Raw genomic sequence first — 21,110 nt, 5'->3', positions numbered from 1 at the left:
GAGCAATTAGAGAACTAATAGGTAAATTTTCAACCCTCAACTTTTATTTTATCTTATTTTTTTAGGTGGAGTCTGGCTCTGTCGCCAGGCTGGAATGCAGTGGCACAGTCTCGGCTCACTGCAACCTCCGCTTCCCAGGTTCAAGTGAATCTCCTGCCTCAGCCTCCCGAGCAGCTGGGACTACAGGTGCACACCACCACATCCAGCTAATTTTTGTATTTTCAGTAGAGACGGGGTTTCACCATGTTGGGCAGGATGGTCTTGATCTCTTGGCCTCCTGATCTGCCCGCCTTGGACTCCCAAAGTGCTGGGATTACAGGCGTGAGCCACCATGCCCAGCCTTCAACCCTCAACTTTAAAGAAACATTAGTGGCTGTGCCGAGAATAGATTGGAAGGAGACGAGGGTTTTTTTTCACTAAAAAAAGCAGGAAGACCAGTCAGGAGGCTTTTGCAGTAATCCAGGTGAAAGATGATGGTGGATGAAACCAGTGGAAATAATAAAAAGGGTGAAAGAGAGATAGACTCTGAATATATTTTTTTTGTTTTCTCCAAAAAGCTTTACTGAGGCATAATTACATACAATAAGCTGCAAATATTTAAAATGTACAATTTGATAAGTTTTGACATATATTTACAACCATAAAACCATTACTGTGATCAAGATAATGAACACATCCATCATGCTCAAAAGTATCTTCATGCCCTTCTGTAGCCCCCATCCCCATCCCCAGTCAGCCACTGATCTACTTTCTGTCACTTAGTTTGCATTTTCTAGACTTTTATATAAATTGAATAATATAGTATGTGCTCATTATTGTCCAGCTTCTTTCATATAGCATAATGATTTTGAATCTATCCACGTTGTTGCATGTATCAATAGTTCATTCCTTGTTAACGCTGAGTGGTATCCCACTGTATGCATGTACCATAATTTATCCTTTCACTTGCTGACGGACCCTGAGTTGTTTCCATTTTTTGGCTATTACACACAAAGTTGCTATGAACATTAATGTCTTTGTATGAAGAAGTGTTTCATTTTTCTTAGGTAAATACTAAGGAGTAGAATGGCTGGGCTATATGATAGGAGTATGTTTAACTTTTAAGAAACTGCCAAACTGTTTTCCAAAGTGGTTATACCATTTTACATTCCTACTAACAGTGTATCAGTTTCCATTGTTCTATATCTTTGTCAACACTTGGTATGGTCAGTCTTTTTTATTTTAGCCACTCCAATACATGTGTACAGGTATCTCATTGTGGCATTAATTTGCATTTCCCTAATGACTAATGATGAACATCTTTGCCTGTGCTTATCTGCCATCTATATATGTTCTATGCTGAAGTATCTGTTCAAATCTTTTCTCATTTTGAATTGGGTTGTTTGTATGTTTTCTCATTATTGAGTTCTGAGGATTCTTTACATATTGCAAATATGTTTAAGTTTACTACATATCTGACTGTGAACTCTATTTTTAGCAAACACCTTTTCTGCTCACCATTCACTAAGGACAGAGTCAAAATGTATTTTTTAAAATAAAATTATGCTTCAATTATGATGTAAATTATTTTCTAAGCTAGTAAAATCACAAGATTAAAAAAAAAGTCTGTTATCGCTTGTCTTTTTGTTTTGAGACAGAGACTCACTCTTGTTGCCCAGGCTGGAGTGCAGTGGCATGATCTTGGCTCACGGCAACCTCTGTGTTCTTGGTTCAAGCTATTCTCATGCCTCAGCCTCCCAAGTAGCTGGGATTACAGGCATGTGCTACCACACCCAGCTAATTTTTGTATTTTTAGTAGAGATGGAATTTTACCATGTTGGCCAGGCTGTTTTTTCTGAATTAAATAGTACCTCCTGACACTAATAATAATAATATAACATGAATTCAGAAAAAATTCAATAGTAATGTGCCTTGCACTTTAATGAAGTACATGATTCATAGTCCCTTGTGCATATAAGATTTGGAAAATACGTGTAATTGGTGTGTTCATTTCCCAAAATTCAAATTGATTAGCCTGATATAAATATCCTATTTCACTTTTTTTTTTAATGACAATATACTTTACAGTCTATATATTAAGGCTACAGAGGGTGTGAGAAGAGCTCACCATCTGTGAGGAAAATATACTCTTAGATGCTCTACTTTTGTTGGAATAAATATTCACACCAAGTATCATTAATTCAGAGAGATAAAGGTGTTAAATGGATATAATTTAATAGTCATAAGACATTAACATATTCCTTGGTCTAATACTCAAATTCTTTTTTGATGTGAAATAAGTGAACAGAACCTTCTTTGGTGGTTTTATCAAAGAAATAATTCCTGTTTTATTAATTAAAAAATTTTACTTTTTTTTTTTGAGACAGAGTCTCGCTCTTTCACCCAGGCTGGAGTGCAGTGGCACAATCTCGGCTCACTGCAAACTCCGCCTCCTGGGTTCACGCCATTCTCCTGCCTCAGTTTCCCGAGTAGCTGGGACTACAGACGCCCACCACCATGCCCTGCTAATTTTTTTTGTATTTTTAGTAGAGATGGGGGTTTCACCATGTTAGCCAGGATGGTCTCGATTTCCTGACCTCATGATCAGTCCGCCTCGGCCTCCCAAAGTGCTGGGATTACAGGCATGAGCCACCACGCCCGGCCTAAAAAAGCTTTACTTTTATTTATTTTTCATGTTATACATTTTTTAAAAATTATTATACTTTAAGTTCTAGGGTACATGTGCACAACGTGCAGGTTTGTTACATAAGTATACATGTGCCATGTTGGTGTGCTGCACCCATTAACTCGTCATTTACATTAGGTATAGCTCCTAATGCCATCTCTCCCCCGCCCCACCCCATGACAGGTCCTGGTGTGTGATGTTCTCCACCCTGTGTCGAAGTGTTCTCATTGTTCAATTCCCACCTGTGAGTGAGAAAATGTGGTGTTTGGCTTTCTGTCCTTGCGATAGTTTGCTCAGAATGATCGTTTCTAGCTTCATCCATGTCCTACAAAGGACCTGAACTCATCCTTTTTTATGGCTGCATAGTATTCCATGGTGTATACATGCCACATTTTCTTAAACCAGTCTATCATTGATGGACATCTGGGTTGGTTCCAAGTCTTTGCTATTGTGAATAGTGCCGCAATAAACATATGTGTGCATGTGTCTTTATAGCAGCATGATTTATAATCCTTTGGGTATATCCCCAGTAACGGGATGGCTGGGTCAAACGGTATTTCTAGTTATAGATCCTTGAGGAATTGCCACACTGCCTTCCACAATGGTTGAACTAGTTTACAGTCCCACCAACAGTGTAAAAGTGTTCCTATTTCTCCACATCCTCTCCAGCACCTGTTGTTTCCTGACTTTTTAATGATTGCCATTATAACTGGTGTGAGATGGTATCTCATTGTGGTTTTGATTTGCACTTCTCTGATGGTTAGTGATGATGAGCATTTTTTCACGTGTCTGTTGGCTGCATAGATGTATTCTTTTGAGAAGTGTCTGTTCATATCCTTCACCCACTTTTTTAAGGGGTTGCTTGATTTTTTCTTGTAAATTTGTTTGAGTTATTGGTAGATTCTGGATATTAGCCCTTTGTCAGAGATGGGTAGATTGTAAAAATTTTCTCCCATTCTGTAGGTTGCCTGTTCACTCTGATGGTAGTTTCTTTTGCTGTGCAGAAGCTCTTTAGTTTAATTAGATCCCATTTGTCAATTTTGGCTTTGTTGCCATTACTTTTGGTGTTTTAGTCATGAAGTCCTTGCCCGTCCCTAGGTCCTGAATAGTACTACCTAGGTTTTCTTCCAGGTTTTTATGGTTTTAGGTCTAACATTTAAGTATTTAATCCATCTTGAATTAATTTTTGTATAAGGTGTAAGGAAGGGATCCAGTTACAGCTTTCTACATATGGCTAGCCAGTTTTCCCAGCACCATTTATTAATCAGGGAATCCTTTCCCCATTTCTTGTTTTTGTCAGGTTTGTCAAAGATCAGATGGTTGGATATGTGTGGTATTATTTCTGAGGGCTCTGTTCTTTTTCCATTGGTCTATATCTCTGTTTTGATATGAGTGCCATGCTGTTTTGGTTACTGTAGCCTTGTAGTACAGTTTGAAGTCAGGTAGTGTGGTGCCTCCAGCTTTGTTCTTTTGGCTTAGGATTGTCTTGGCAATACAGGCTCTTTTTTGGTTCCATATGAACTTTAGTTTTTTCCAATTCTGTGAAGAAAGTCATTGGTAGCTTGATGGGGATGGCATTGAATCTATAAATTACCTTGGGCAGTATGGCCATTTTCACGATATTGATTCTTCCTATCCATGAGCATGGAATATTCTTCCATTTGTTTGTGTCCTCTTTTATTTCGTTGAGCAGTGGTTTGTAGTTCTCCTTAAAAAGATCCTTCACATCCCTTGTAAGTTGGATTCCTAGGAATTTTGTTCTCTTTGAAGCTATTGTGAATGGGAGTTCACTCATGATTTGGCTCTCTGTTTGTCTGTTATTGGTGTACAGGAACACTTGTGATTTTTGCACATCGACTTTGTATCCTGACACTTTGCTGAAGTTGCTTATCAGCTTAAGGAGATTTGGGGCTGAGACGATGGGGTTTTCTAAATATACAATCATGTCATCTACAAACAAGGACAATTTGACTTCCACTTTTCCTAAATGAATACCCTTTATTTCTTTCTCCTGCCTGATTGCCCTGGCCAGAACTTCCAACACTATGTTGAATAGGAATGGTGAGGGAGGGCATCCCTGTCTTGCGTCAGTTTTCAAAGGGAATGCTTCAGTTTTTGCCCATTCAGTATGATATTGGCTGTGGGTTTGTCATAAATAGCTCTGATTATTTTGAGATACGTCCTATCAATACCTAGTTTATTGAGAGTTTTTAGTATGAAGGGCTGTTGAATTTTGTCAAAGGCCTTTTCTGCATCTATTGAGATAATCATGTGGTTTTTGTCTTTGGTTCTGTTTAAATGATGGATTACTTTTATTGATTTGTGTATGTTGAACCAGCCTTGCATCCCAGGGATGAAGCTGACTTGATCGTGGTGGATAAGCTTTTTGATGTGCTGCTGGTGCTGGATTCGGTTTGCCAGTATTTTATTGAGGATTTTTGCATCAACGTTCATCAGGGATATTGGTCTAAAATTCTCTTTTTTTGCTGTGTCTCTGCCAGGCTTTGGTATCAGGATGATGCTGGCGTCAGAAAATGAGTTAGGGAGGATTCCCTCTTTTTCTATTGATTGGAATAGTTTCAGAAGGAATGGTACCAGCTCCTCTTTGTACCTCTGGTAGAATTTGGCTGTGAATCTGTCTGGTCCTGGACTTTTTTTTGGTTGGTAGGCTATTAATTATTGCCTCAATTTCACAGCCTATTATTGGTCTATTCAGGGATTCAACTTCTTCCTGGTTTAGTCTTGGGAGAGTGTATGTGTCCAGGAATTTATCCAGTTCTTCTAGATTTTCTAGTTTATTTGCGTAGAGGTGTTTATAGTATTCTCTGATGGTAGTTTGTATTTCTGTGGGATTTGTGGTGATATCCCCCTTTATCATTTTTTATTGCATCTATTTGATTCTTCTCTCTTTTCTTCATTAGTCTTGCTAGCGGTCTATGAATTTTGTCGATCTTTTAAAAAAGCCAGCTCCTGGATTCACTGATGTTTTGAAGGGTTTTTTTGTGTCTCTATCTCCTTCAGTTCTGCTCTGATCTTAGTTATTTCTTGCCTTCTGCTAGCTTTTGAATGTGTTTGCTCCTGCTTCTCTAGTTCTTTTAGTTGTGATGCTAGGTGTCATTTTAGATCTTTCCTGCTTTCTCTTGTGGGCATTTAGTGCTATAAATTTCCCTCTACACACTGCTTTAAATGTGTCCAGAGATTCTGGTATGTTGTGTCTTTGTTCTCATTAGTTTCAAAAAACATCTTTATTTCTGCCTTCATTTCGTTATGTACCCAGTAGTCATTCAGGAGCAGGTTGTTCAGTTTCCATGTAGTCGAGCGGTTTTGAGTGAGTTTCTTAATCCTGAGTTCTAGTTTGATTGCATTGGTCTGAGAGACAGTTATATTCTTTTACATTTGCTGAGGAGTGCTTTACTTCCAATTATGTGGTCAATTTTGGAATAAGTGCGATGTGGTGCTGAGAAGAATGTATATTCTGTTGATTTGGGGTGGACAGTTCTGTAGATGTCTATTTGGTCTGCTTGGTACAGAGCTGAGTTCAATTCTTGGATATCTTTGTTAGCTTTGTCTTGTTGATCTGTCTGATATTGACAGTGGGGTGTTAAAGTCTCCCATTATTATTGTGTGGGAGTCTAAGTCTCTTTGTAGTTCTCTAAGGACTTGCTTTATGATCTGGGTGCTCCTGTATTGGGTACATATATATTTAGGAGAGTTAGCTCTTCTTGTTCAATTGATCCCTTTACCATTATGTAACAGCCTTCTTTGTCTCTTTTGATCTTTGTTGGTTTAAAGTCTGTTTCATCAGAGACTAGGATTGCAACCCTTGCTTTTTTTTGTCTTCCATTTGCTTGGTAGATCTTCCTCCATCCCTTTATTTTGAGCCTATGTGTGTCTCTGCATGTGAGATGGGTCTCCTGAATACAGCACACTGATGGGTCTTGACGCTTCATCCAATTTGCCAGTCTGTGTCTTTTAATTGGGGCATTTAGCCCATTTACATTTAAGGTTAATATTGTTATGTATGAATCTGATCCTGTCATTATGATGTTAGCTGGTTATTTTGCTCGTTAGTTGATGCAGTTTCTTCCTAGTATCGATGGTCTTTACAATTTGGCATGCTTTTGCAGTGGCTGTGAACTTTAAAAAATTATATAGCTGGGACTATAGGTGCACGGCATCATGCCTGGTTTTTGTTTTTTGTTTTTTTTTCTGACACAAAGCAATGGTATTATGACTTTGGGTAGCTTTCATTACAAAGTTTTTATTTATGTTATTTCCTTTTTTTTTTCTTTTTGTGGAGATGGGGGGTATTGCTCTTATCTCCCAGAGTGGAGTACAGTGGCATGGTTGTAGCTCACTGCAGCCTTTCACTCCTGGGCTCAAGTAATGCTCCCACCTTACTCTAATTACTTACTCAGCCTCCCAAGTAGCTGGGACTGTAGGCTCAAGCCACTGCAACCAGTATCATTTTATTTCTTCAACTTGCAAGTTATCCAGGAGTTTTTCATATTTAAATTTCAACCATTCTAAAAAAATCCCTCTTACATCCACAGTAATGATTTACAAATACACATGGACAAATACTGAAATATAACATAAGCCTGCTCATACCAGCTGAATAACATTCTAATTGAGTTTTTCCATCTTCAGATGATATAAGTAGTGAAGTTAAACTGTTGTTTAGACATAGCATGTGATACTCAGCTCAAAGAGCCATCTTAAACTTTTTCCTTTAAGTTTACTGACTTTTTTTTGTCTTTTTCACGCTAGAAATTTATTATGCATCAAGCTCAAATTACTTAGAACAAGAACTATAATCATTGGTAGGAACAAAATAAATACGCTATTAGCCAAGATAAGCTTTGAAAGTCACTGTAAGTAGGTACTGTATAATGTTAAAACTATCTTCTAAAAGATTTGAAAAATGACTAAAATGGCTGCCATTTTCATTGTTATTTGGCATTTAAACTAGCTTTGAATGAACAAAAGATCCCTGTTATGGAGAAAGTGAGAAAAGTAAAGGAGAAATAGGAATTACCTCTAAACTGTTCATTATATATCTGGGAGGGCAAAACAAACAAAACAAACAAAACAAAACAAATAAAGTATCTAAAAATTATTCACTACTCTTTTCTGGGGGAAACCGGAATAACTAGCACTGAGTATCAGAGGGGTGAATGCATATTTGAGAAGTAGCAGTCTTCCTACCTCAGGCTCCTGAGTTGCTGGGACTACAGGTGCGCACCACCAAGCTTGGTTAATTTTTTATTTTTATTTTTGTAGAGATGGGATTTCCCTATGTTGTCCAGGCTGAGAAGTAATATTCTTAAGGAGAATCAAGATCCACTGAAATCTCAAAATTGTCCTGTAATACTATTCCATGTCATCGCCTTAAGATACATTATTAATCTACTTTTAAAATATTTTATTGCTTTGCGTAATATGAGGAAGTAGCATGGTATAATAAAATGAACATTCATTCATTGATTAAATCACTAATATTCATTGAGCACCTACTGCATGCCAGATACATTCTAGGTGCTAGACAGAAGTGAACCAAGAGCCAAAAATCCCTACACTTACGCAGCTTATATTTTATGAGGTAGACAGACAATAACATATAAGTAACATATGGGTATGTCTTAGGGTGACAGATGCTATAGAGAAAAATAAGGCAGGAGAAGGGGGATAGGGAATACTGGTGGCATTCCTTCCCCTACATTTTAAATAGGGTAGTCAGGGAAGGTCTTACTAAGAAGCTGATACCTAAGCTAAGGCCTGAAGATGGTGAGGGAACAAGCCATGATATCTGAGGGAAGAGTATTCTAGGGAAGGGTCATGCAAAGGTGCTGAGGTGAAATGTGCCTGCAGTCTGAAGAACAGCAAGGAGGCCGATATGATGGGAATGGAGTAAGAAGGGAGAGTAGGAAGGGGTGAAATGAGTCAAGTGTCAGGAAGCCAAACTGTATAGATAATTAAGAAAGAATACCTAGAGGGAGAGGCCTGGATTCAGAAGTCACTGTTGTACAGACATCATTTAAAGCCATCAAAACTAGATGAGCTCTTCAAGGGCTGGGAGTGTAGATGGATGTGATATTGTGAAATATATATTTGGTCTACAACTCCGTTTCCTGGAATGCAATTCCTTAGAATGGTGTAAGGGCTATGTTTTCGTATGCTAATAATTAACTGATGGCTGGCAGCCCCTAGGCAGTTGCAGGATGAGGGCTGGTCACAGGAAAGACCAAGGAGGGACGAGAGGGTTGGGACTTTTGGCCCCACCCCCAACCTCCAGGGAGGGGAGAGGGGCTGAAGGTTGAGTTGACCACCAATGGCCATGGTAATGAAGCCTCCGTAGAAACCCAAAAGGACAGGGTTCAGGGAGTTTCCGGATAGCTGCACACATGGAGGTTCCCGGAGAGCAGTGCATCCACAGCTTCCCACTTCACCCCTACACCTCCATCAATGCATCTCTTCATCTGTATCCTTTGTAATTTTCTTTATAACACAATGGTTAAAGTGTTTCCCTGACTTCTGTGAGCTGATCTAACAAATTAATGGAACTCAAAGAGCAGGTGTAGGATCTCTGATTTGTAGCCAGTCAGTCTGACGTTCTGGAGGCCTGGACTTGTGACTGGTGTCTGGAAGGGTGGGAAGGGGAGGCCTTGGGGACCAAGCCCTCAACCTGTGGGATGTGATACTATAGTGTCAGAATTGAATTAGGGAATACCCAGCAGCAGGGCTGATTACGTGCTTCTTAATGGGGAGAAATCCCCACACATTTGGTGAAAAAAGTCTTGTGTGTTGATTGTTGTTGCTGTGTGGTGCGAGAACAGAGGAAAACAGTTCCGAGTTTTTCCACCTTCAGTTAGTGTCAGTGAAGTAGGGTTTGCTAGAACAGCCCTGGCTCACAGAAATATGTGGTTTGGGAAGAGAAAGAATGAAAGGGTGGGAGATGAGGAACCTCTGACTCCTGGGTAGACTACGTGATCTTCCATGGTTTGGAGCTGCAACTGTGCTGCAATCAATTACTAAAGGTAAAAGTTACCAGTGGAATTTAGAGATGGATCCAACTCAGGGAGTTGGTTCACTGGATGCATAAGGATATGCAAACTAGAAAGAAAAAGGTGAAATATTCAATCCCTTGGTGGTGGTTGTCTGTAATAGCTGAACGGAAATGAAACAAATGCTGGATGAGGCCTTGATGCTAGACCAAGCTCAGCTTTCAGTCTGTCTGAGCCCAGGCCACTAGTCTCCAAGCTGACCCCCAAAGGAAAAATTATACAGGGATGACAGTACCTCTACTACCTGTGGTTACCATGACGGTAGTTCATGTGAGAGAAGGGCAAAACCAAGAAACTATTGAAACCAGAGGGTACAGTGTGAAGAAATTGTCTCATTTCATAGATTGGTATAATCAGTTTACTGAAAATCCTTTATTAAAATGGATTGTGAGAGCACTTTCTTTGGTTTTAAATGCCGCAGAGTGGACAGGTATGTTTGGGTTGATGCAGGACCCACAGCTCACTACTGAACAATAACAATGGGTATAATGTGATCCATATACACAGGAAGTTATTCCTGAGGGAACAGTCAGCCTAGTGAATGGAATAAAAGCCACTGTAAGGTCTGTACACGCTGAGAAGGTAGAGACTGTCCAACTCTACCTATAAATGCCAAATGGAGTACCCCAGGTGAAGCAGCTCATTTGGTTCCTATGCAGGCCATGTGGGACTGGCCTTACGACGACTGGGATATTTACTCACTGAATACATCCATTGCTCTGGTTGTAGTAAATGCTATGGCTAAGGGAGTCTCTTCTGTACGGGCACCAATGAAAGCATGACTGTAATTAACAAAAGACTGGGGAAAGGCAGAGGGGAGAGTCACAGGACTCATCCCAGGAAGGTGGAAGTTTAAATGGTTATTAAGAAATAAGGTGAATGAAGAAACATTGATTGGGTGAAACTAAGAGAAAAAAGAAAGAGGAGAATCATGGGACTCATCCCAGCAGGGTGGAATCTTTAGAGGGCTATTAAGAAATGGGAAGAATAGGGCCGGATGCAGTGGCTTACACCTGTAATCCCAGCACTTTGGGAGGCCGAGACGGGTGGATCACCTAAGGTCAGGAGTTTGAGACCATCCTGGCAAACATAGTGGAACCCCGTCTCTACTGAAAATACAAAAAAATTAGCCGGGCATGGGGGTAGGCACCTGTAATCCCAGCTACTCGGGAAGCTGAGGCAGGAGAATTGCTTGAACCTGGGAGGCAGAGGTTGCAGTGAGCTGAGATTGCACCACTGTACTCCAGCCTGGGTGACAGGGCAAGACTCTTGTCTCAAAAAAAAAAAAATAAATAAAAAAAAAATAAAAAGAAATGGGATGAATACAGTGGAAATCAATGGGGTTAAAACAAAGATCTCAATATAATATTATCAAAGGTTGGTAGGGAGCCTCTGCTGTTCTCCCAATGTTAAGGGGTTCCAAACAGGTTTGCTGTATTCACCCCAGTTTGGAGAAATTGAAAAAGTCAGAAGGCAGACATTACAGTGAGAAAGCTGACCAACAATTACTTGGGGTAATGTTGAGGCAAGTTAATCAAGACAACGATTGACAAAAGGAGCAAGGTCCCTCGGCTCAACCCGCTGTTGGGGACTCAGTGCTTTTTTTTCTTTTAAAAAAAAAAAAGAAAAGGGTAAAAGTAAGGGTTGATAGAAGTATGAGATTTGGAATGTTTAAACAGGATATACATAAATAAGTTATGTCTCCTTTACCTAAACATTTTATGGACTGGATAACTATGACTGGGTGGGGAACACTTCCCCTACTCAGTATTGTAAAACAGAAGAAATATAAATCTGCACTTCAAGCAAATATTAATTGGACATGCTAACTAGGCACCAGTAAGATTGCTTGAGCTCACACAGTGTGGAGCAGAGAAGCTGGAGTGCTAGTAGGGACAAATTCTCCATCTGCTCACCCTTTGCAGGGTGTTTACTGGGGCTTATGGCCCAAGTCTGTGAGCATCTACCAGTGACAACTACTGGGAGTTTGCACTAGAGACTTTCCACTTGGGGGCATTTACTACCTTGCTATGTAACAAGCATTAATGTGACATTAACTGAAACTACCCCTGTGACTGAAGGACATAAAATGATCTTGACACCTGAAATACCCATGCTTTCTCACATGATGTCAGAGAAACATTCAAATGGGATGGCAGTGCCCAGAATAGTTCCATAATAAAATGAAAATGGTTTATACAGGAGCATCCTCCCTGGGAAGTGCAAGGAGGAAATACTCTCAAGCAGGGAGCCTCTTTTTCCCTAGGACTGACTCTGGAACTGTGTGAGGAACTGCGGGATTCTACTGACCCTTGGACGGGGCCCCGTGAACAGCTCTCAACTGACCAACAAAGAGCTGCCTGGTGTGTGGATGACAGTTCCAAGGTGAACAATCCTGTTTGGAAGGATGCCACTCTTGATCAAAGAAGGTAAGATCAAATTAGCTTGGCGGCTGAATTGCATTCTGAAGAAATGAACAATAGCAAAAGCTCCCATGTTTGGTTTTTTACTGACTCATGGACAGTCACCAGTGGCCTTGTCACAAGGTCAAGCAGAAGGGCAGTGGAAACCTGGTCTATTTATTAAACGGATGCCCATATGGAGAATGGCCGTATGGAAATTTGAGGAGTGCAATAAGTAGAATATGTCGATGCCCATCAGAAGAGCCTCTTTCTGGGTTCGGATTGACATTGATTGACACTGACAAGCAGAGAACCCTGCGTGCTCCCTTGAAGTGGCCACCTGGGTCCATGAAATGAGTGGATAAACGGGTACTGCAACAGTGCAGAGATGGGCTGCATCTAGACAGGTTTCTTTTGCACCATCTCAGGCACAAAATGCCAGTAAGAACTGTTCTGTCTGCCAGCAAAAGAGACAGACACTGCCCATGGCTGTGGGGCAGATTTCCTGGTGGGAAAACCCTAAACAAGCTGGCAAGTGAGGCTGATTCTGGTAGCCCTGGGAAGCCACAAATGGGTTTTGACAGGAGTGGACACTGATTCTGGACTGGGCTTTGCTTGCCCAGTGGAAGATGTGAATTATGAGAATGCCATAAAAAAGCCAGGACAGAAGATACTGCACAGATTTGGAGAGCTGAACACCATTCCTTCAGGCCAAAGAACATACAGTACAGCCCATAATGTTCCAGCAGTAGGCAGAGATATTCTTCTCAGAATATTAAGAACTATTAAGTCTGATAGAGACTAAAATGGGCAGTAAAAACACTGGTTGTCTAAATCAGGGGGAGATGAAAGCAAGAAGGGCTGGTTTATTTGCCTTTACCAGTGTGTACTCACACTCAACATGAGTGGGGCTAAAGGAGTGTCCCCACTAGATATTCTTTTGTTTTTCTGATTGATCTGGGAAAGAGAGGGTGGTGGAGGATGTTGGTATGACTATGCAATTCTTGACAAGAGGGGAGGATGCTGATATAATGACTATACTTTTTTTCTTTCCTTCTTTTCCATATTACCTAAACTCGCCCCGCCCCTCCCTATGCGGTGGTTCTAGGACCAGAGCCGTAACTACCAGTGTTAGAACCAGGGATGATTCCTAAACAAGAAATTGTAACTATGTTTTTAAACCTCGTGTCAGAATTCCTAAGGACCTGATGGGGTGAGTTGTGCAAAATGGGTTAATCGTGAATGCGGCTATATTGCCTGGTGGTAAAAACGGTCCACTAAATTGGCACCTATGTAACCTTAGTCTCCCTGCATGGGAGTGGACTAAGGAGGAGGTAATTACTAGACTAATATTGCTGCCTGCCATCTAGACCAGCACCATGTTGATTCTAATGTTTCTTCCAAAGGTTATTAATAAAGTGAGGAAAAAAGATTAACAGCTGAGAGTAAAGGAATAAATAAATAGGTTATGAATTCAGGGAAATCCATTATTACATTACATTAACACCTTGAAAGAGACTCAAAGCAAGAAAGGTTACTGTCTCTTAGCTCAATTATATCAGGTTTCTGAAAGGGTGAAACCAAGACCATTCCTGCTTTTAGAATCTGACAAGATCAATGGAAAGCCTGCAAACCTGAGTGGCCTCATGCTGGGAGACCTAGTCATACATTATGATGATGAACTGAACTAATTATTAATGCTTGACTGAGATTCTAGTAATGTGGCAGTGTCTTTTGAGTTATATATTCTTTTATATTTCTTTTGTTTGTTTGTTTGAGACAGAGTTTTGCTCTTGTAGCCCAGGCTGGAGTGCAATGGCGTGATCTTGGTTCACTGCAACCTCTGCCTCCTGGGTTCGAGCGATTCTCCTGCCTCAGCCTCCCAAGTAGCTGGGATTACAGGCACCTGCCACCACACCCAGCTAATTTATGTATTTTTAGTAGAGATGGAGTTTCATCATGTTGGCCTATATTCTTTTAATGTAAGGAATCCAGGTTTGAAGACCAGAGGTATACTGTGAAATATATATTTGGTCCTCTAGCTCATTTCCTGGCATACAACTCCTAAAATCCTTAGAAACTCCAAAGATGTCTGATGGCTGGCAGCCTCTAGGCAGCTTCAGGATGGGGTCACAAAGACCCAGGCAGGATTAGAGGGTTGGGACTTTCAGCCCTATCCCTCAATCTCTGGGGAGGGGAGAGGTACCAGAGGTTAAGTTATCACCAATGGCCGATGGTTTAATCAATCATGCCTATAGTAATAAAGCCTCCATAAAACCCCAAAAGGACAGAATTTGGGGAGCTTTTGAATAGCTGTACACATGGAGGTTCCTGGAAGGTGTTGTGCCTGAGGCAGGGTATGGAAGCTCTGCTCCCCTCCTCTCCTATAACTTGTACTATGCATCTCTGTATTTATATTCTTTGTAATATCCCTTGTAACAAACTGGTAAACATAAGTAAATGTTTCCCTGAGTTCTGTGAGCTGCTGTAGCAAATTAACCAACCCCAAAGAGGAAGAGGCTGTGGTGTCCCCAATTTGTAGTTGGTTGGCAGAAGTTTCAGTGGCCTGGACTTATGACTGGTGTCTGAAGAGGTGAGGGTTGTGGGACTGAGCCCTCAATCTGTGGGATCTGATGCTATCTCCAGGTAGATAGTGTTTGAATTTAGTTGGGAGGACACCCAGCTGCAGACTGCTGCAGAGTTGATTGCTTGCTTGTTGGTGGGGAGAAATCTCCACACCTCGGGTCACAGAAGTCTTCTGTATTGATTGTTGCTGTGTGGTGTGAGTAGTTTGAGTTTTTTCAGTTTCAATAGAGAAAAAGAGGAGGAGCAAGGATGGAGGCCTATGGCATTCCAGTGTGAAGAGGTGGGAGAGGGGAGATGAGGAAGAATCAGCAGGATCTGAGAAGGAGCAGCCAGAGAGGTAGAAGGACAACCAAGAGAGCAGGTGTCCCAGAAGCCCAGAGAATACAGTGTTTCAGAAGGATGGATGCCAAATGTTGCTGACAGGCCAAGAACAAGCCCTGGGATTTGAACACTGGACTTAGCAATATGAAGGTCAATAGTGACTTGACAAGAGCTGTTTTAGTGCAATAAGTAAGATTGTGATATTGACTAGACTGGGTTCATGGGAAAGGAATGGGAAATTGGACATGTGAGTAGTCTATACAACTCTTTTCAGGAATTGCTGTCAAGGGAGGCAAAGAATAGGGGCAAAAGCTGGACGGGGTTGTAGGGTCAGGAGAAGGTATATGTCTATATTAAGTGTGTGTATAATACAAATAAACTATAGCATGTTAAATCTGACAGAGAGAGAACTCTGATGATGCAGGAAGGGAGGAAGTTGTTGGGTCAATGTGGTCAAATAAAAAGGGATAGGATCTAGTGGACAGATGAAAGGGTAGTGGCAGGCTGAATTAGAATCCTGGTTCCACCACTGACTTCTGTGACTTGGTGCAAATTCTCTCTCTCTTTTTTTTTTTTTGGAGACGGAGTCTCGCTCTGTCACCCAGGCTGAAGTATAGTGGCATGATCTTGGCTCACTGCAACCTCCGCCTCCCGGGTTCAAGTGATTCTCCTCCTTCAGCCTCCCGAGTAGCTGGGGCTACAGGTGTCCGCCACCACACTCAGCAACTTTTGTATTTTTAGTAGAGATGGGGTTTCACCATATTGGCCAGGCTGGTCTCAAACTCCTGACCTTGTTATCCGCCGGCCTCGGCCTCCCAAAGTGCTGGGATTACAGGCATAAGCCACCGTGCCCGGCCAACTTGGCGCAAATTCTTAACCTCTCCAAGCATTAGTTTTCTAACCTCTAAAGTGAAAACTGCCTGGAATTATTGGGCTGTATAATGTCTTAATCAAAAAGTACTGTTTCATTGCTGTCCCAAGTTATAATTTTCCTTAATACTCATTGGCAAGATGGGACATAAAAGGAACTTTTAAAATCTGCCTTTTGGCTGGGCACAGTGGTTCATGCTTGTAATCCCAGCACTTCGGGAGGCTGAGGTGGGCAGATCGCTTGAGTCCAGGAGTTTGAGACAAGCCTGGGCAACATGGTGAAACCCCATCTCTACAAAAAATACAAAAATTAGCCAGGTGTGGTGCTGCATGCCTGTGGTCCCAGCTACTGAGGAGGTTAAAGTGGGAGGATCGCTTGAGCCCAAGAGCAGAGGTTGCAGTGAGTAGAGATGGTGCCACTGTACTCCAGCCTGGGCGATGTTGTCAGACCTTGTCTAAAAAAGAAAAAAAAAAACCTGCCGCTTTCCTAACACAGTAAATTCATATCTAGTATCTACTGAAAAATAGTTAATGCTATAAAGCACACAGTCACACCCAAAATAAAGATAATTGGTTTATTATAACATGGTATTATTTCAGTTGGTGATGTTGCATATCTTTGGAACACATGTTGGCAGAGAACAGAGGCCTTCCCCTGATATATTCTGTCTTAATCCTGTTTTTTACCTCTGATAGCTGCATGACACTCAAATGGTATGTCTTCTATTCAGATGTTCACAGATGATGTGCAGGAACAGCAAACAAGATGAAAAAACTAATGAAAACTGCTCAGAAAAAAGAAAAGGTAAAAAGGACCATCTCACAGAGCAATGCATTCCTGTCACTGGAAGTGTTCAGACAAAGTGTAAAAGGTGACCTGTGAATGCTCATGTACCTTAAGCCATGGGTGATTCAATGCTTCATAAACAGTGATCCTTTCAGCTGGATCCAGCATCAGCATGCGACGTACTAGGTCTTTGGCACTTTCAGAGATATGGCTCCACTGCCTTGGATTCATCTGAGGAGGAGGAAAGGAAAACTACATAGTTACCTTAAGTGAGACATTAACATTCACTATTATTTAATATTCCTATACTGTTTCAATGTGAATAAAATTCTGAGAGCAAAGAACAGAAATTTGATTCTAAAGCCTTGCATTCTAAGGAAGAAAAGGACAAATGCAATTCTTCTGTTGTTCTTTACTATATAAGAATTTGTGCTATTAAATACTCCATACACAAATTGTTATGTAAGTCATAATATTTTCAATAATTGAAGACTAGAATGTTCATTATTCCAGGTTCTATCTTTAAATCCTTAGCTAGGGAGACTAGAATACATTGATCCAGAAAGAACTAAAATAAAACTTAAAATTTTTAAAGAACTATTTTTAATATATGTTTTTAAAAATTGAGGTTAGCAATAATTGTGAACTATGCAAACTTATTAATAGGATATTTTGATCACTGCATATCAATTTCAGTGTTTAGGAAAAAGTATTCTGCTACCGTAGGTCCCACAGAATAACTGATTGGCTTGAATACTGTCCTCAGTGAAGTTACTTTTGTCTCTTTTAGAGATGAGACAACTAAGCCACATGGTATATTGACTAAAATCACACAAAAATAATTATGAATTGTTGAAAAGACACAGGACTTATGAGAAAGGCTGTGGATCTGTGAGCCAAGTGCTAGAAGGCTCCTGGAAAAGGGATATGTTTGAGACCCAGAATCATGAAGGCAAGTGGGGAAAGGAGGCAGAGACAGAGTAGGGTCTCATTCCTGTTCAACATCAACAGGTTTACTGATGGGGTGAGCTTATGTGAGCTACCCAGTGCCAGGACCTTCAAGCAAAGCCATGGCTTCAACAGGCAGAGATCTACATCACCTTCTAAGGAAGAAAGATGAAGAATAAACTCCACAACATTTTAAAGCCAAGTGAAACTGCAGCACTTGCACTGCAGTATGAATGAATCATTGCAATTTGAGGAAGGGCTAGCATTAGCTCTGACTAATATGAGACTTTGTTCTTGAAGACGGGGAGTGAAAAGTGTTTTTATGTTGGGGAAAGCCCTTAAAATTGAAGTATGCTTCCTTTTCCCCCCCAACAGGCAGAATTTCAAATAGTAGCCACTTCTGCTTGTCAAATCCCATTAAGACTAATGTCATAAGTTTGCTGTTTAATGATCATTATCTGGCCGGGCACAGTGGCTCATGCCTGTAATCCCACACTTGGGGAGGGATGAAATCCCACACTTTTCATCCTCGTGAAATTGTGGTCAACTGACCAGTTCGAAATGAGGGAAGTGATTAGACAAAGCATGGGTAGACTTGTTTCCTCCCCTATCCTGGAGTGAATGTGTTCTTTAAAGTCTGAATAATTTTTCCTTGACAAAGGGACTGAGAAATCATCTGAAAGGGGTGGTAAGATTTCTGAAACGAGTAGGAGTTTAGAAGGATACTCCCTTGTCCTTTTTACAAGAGAGTCCAATACTGGATTTTCTATTCCTTCAGCTGAGACGAGTAGCTAAAAAAATCTGGGAGGTTGAGTCTATAAGGGGGAACAAAATAAGCTATAAAACAATCTTACTTATTTGAATACCAAACCCATAGCAGCTTAGAATCTTGCTGTGGCTAACTGGCTACCTGTAATAATGATATGACATTACACCTCTTACATATAGTTTGGGAAATATATTTTTGCCCTTTATAAAGAAGTTAATTGAGGTTAAGTGTTAGCATATATTCCAGTTAAACAGTATTTTCTAATAGCTACTTTAAAAGATCAAATAACCTAGCAAATGATAATTTAAAAGTCAAATTAAAATCACTTAAGACCAGTAGCAGTTTATAACTATGACAATTTAAATGTACTATATTTAATGGTCTCACATTTGCAAGTGCTGGAGGTAAAAAAAGAAAAAAAAAGTACTACATTTAAAAGGTGTCATCAAACTTTTCTTGAAAATATCCATAGAGATCAAGAATTTTGTTAATAGTTCTTTTGCTCAGAACCATTAGGGTGATGAAATGAGGCCGGGCGCGGTGGCTCACAGCTGTAATTCCAGCACTTTGGGAGGCCGAGGCAGTTAGATCACTTGATCCAGGAGTTTGAAACCAGCTTGGCCAACATGGTGAAACCCCCATCTCTACTAAAAATACAAAATTAGCTGGGCGTCGTGGTGCACACACCTGTAATCCCAGCTACTCGGGAGGCTGAGGCATGAGAATCACTTGAACTTGGGAGCAGGAGGTTGCAGTGAGCCAAGATCTTGCCACTGCACTCCAGCCTGGGCGACAGAGCAAGACTCTGTCTCAAAAAAGAACCATCAGGGTGATGAAATAATTTTTTTGAAATCTAATTTTTTTTTGCGGGGGGGGGGGGGCAGGAGACGGGGTCTAGCTCTGCTGCCCAGGCTGAAGTGCAGTGGTGTGATCATGGCTCATTGCAGCCTTGACCTTCCAGGCTTAGGTAATCCTGCTCCCCCAGCCTTTCAAGTAGCTGAGATTACAAGTGTGTGCCACCACACTTGGCTAATTTTTGTACTTTTTGTAGAGACCAGGTCTCCCTATGTTGCCCAGGCCGGTCTTGAGCTCCTGAGCTCAAGTGAGTGCAGCCGAGATCTGCTTTCAAATAATGTAATAATATGTAGAATACAGATAAAACAAGATTTGTCTGTGTTATTGAAGCTGGGAGCTCATTATACTATTCTCTCTGCTATTTTTGTTTGAAATTTTTGATAATAAAAGATAGAAAAATAAATGCTGACAGAATCATATCACAGTATACTAAAAGAAAAAGGCCGAGATTCATCATAGATGGTACAGATGGATCTATACTTCAAACTAAGGTGGTGAAAACCTAGGCTTTTTGTAAGGAAAGTCCTGAAGATAATGAGAGGTGAGGTTAGCCAAGTAAAAGACTAAATAAATGATTAACCTCAAAGCTTCAAACCCCAGGTACAAAAAAAATTATGATGTAGCTGCCACCATCCATCTGACTTACTATAATACTAGGAAGAGGGAATTTTTAAATGACTTAATTTTTGCACATGTGTGAATAGTCTAAGTCTTTTTACCAAGAAACAAAAATAACTATTCAATGTTTTAAAAATAGACGAAATAAAATACCAGAGTCTGTTGGAATGAAGCACATTGCCTTGGAAACTAGGAAGTTAACAACTGAACAAACACAAAGGAAGAATTCTATTATTAGCAAATGTCTATAACTCAAAAACACAAGTGGGGGATTATTATATGGTACCTATCTCACAAGTTGCTGTGAGGGTTAAATGAATTAAACTGTTCTAAGCACTTTACTTATGTAAAGTATGCTATGCTATGTGCTATGCCTGAGTTAGCTATCATTATTGGTAGTATTATTATTATGCTGATGTATCACTAATCATGTTTCTTTTAAAATGTTAGTATCTGTGATTTCACTTGGCTAAATTCAACCAGAATCTGGCTGTGCATTCCTGAGAGCAACTTACAAGTTCCCTGGATTGAAGAGGGATGACTACTTACAAGCAGTTTCCTGAGACATTTAGTTACCTGATAAGTAATGATTTTATTCCCCAGTGGCCAACTGACTCTAGGAGGAGCAGAAAATGCTATACTTAAAACATCTTTCTCTGTTAACAGAGTTTTGGTATATATCTTAAACTAACTAAAACAAAAGAGAAACTTACATGCACTCATAAACTGATGGCGAGTGAGGTAAATAAACCAACAAAAGTATACACCATTCTCATCTCCATAAACTTCAGTTATGGCTTAAAAGGATAGGACGACTGTAACTCTGGAACTACTTTACTTTTCTTCTTTTCAAATTTTATTTTTCCAAGTCCCATATAAAATTCTAACATTACTGAGGAATTGAAGAGAAAACTTTAGGGGCCTCACAGTTTTAGAGTCCAGTGTTACATACACATGTTTTTGGTTTTATGTTGTCAGTCATGGCTGAAAATGAAACAGTGATGAGGTTGAATAGAAAGTATGAGTTTCAGTAATAATGAGAGGAAAAAGAATTTCCCCAACTTTAACAGCCTTAACCTGATATCCAGACACACACTCCCCTGTGCTTCCCATGCCCAGCCTCCTAGTCACTGTCAGCTGTACCCTGTGGGACAGGGCAAAGGAGTCTAAAAGCTGGCGTGGTGAAATCAACCTTAAGCCTACTTATTTCCAAGAAGTACTTAGG

At 40.4% G+C, this 21,110-nt stretch overlaps 1 protein-coding gene across 11 annotated transcripts in view; it reads right to left on the bottom strand.

Annotated features, from left to right (window-relative positions):
• The window catches only part of CASK (calcium/calmodulin dependent serine protein kinase), a 401,591-nt gene that overhangs the window by 128,371 nt on the left and 252,110 nt on the right, over nucleotides 1-21,110 (bottom strand). For all 11 annotated transcript variants that reach the window (XM_033201840.1, XM_033201843.1, XM_033201848.1 and 8 more), the window contains exon 8: nucleotides 16,804-16,926. In XM_033201840.1, coding sequence (XP_033057731.1) covers nucleotides 16,804-16,926 — 123 coding nt within the window. The remainder of the gene's footprint in view (nucleotides 1-16,803; nucleotides 16,927-21,110) is intronic.

Source organism: Trachypithecus francoisi, unplaced genomic scaffold (genome assembly GCF_009764315.1).
Source record: "Trachypithecus francoisi isolate TF-2019V2 unplaced genomic scaffold, Tfra_2.0 Lachesis_group6, whole genome shotgun sequence".
Classification (NCBI taxonomy): domain Eukaryota; kingdom Metazoa; phylum Chordata; class Mammalia; order Primates; family Cercopithecidae; genus Trachypithecus; species Trachypithecus francoisi.
The sequence above is the reverse complement of the archived record's forward strand: the minus strand, read 5'-3'. Positions and strand labels throughout refer to the sequence as shown.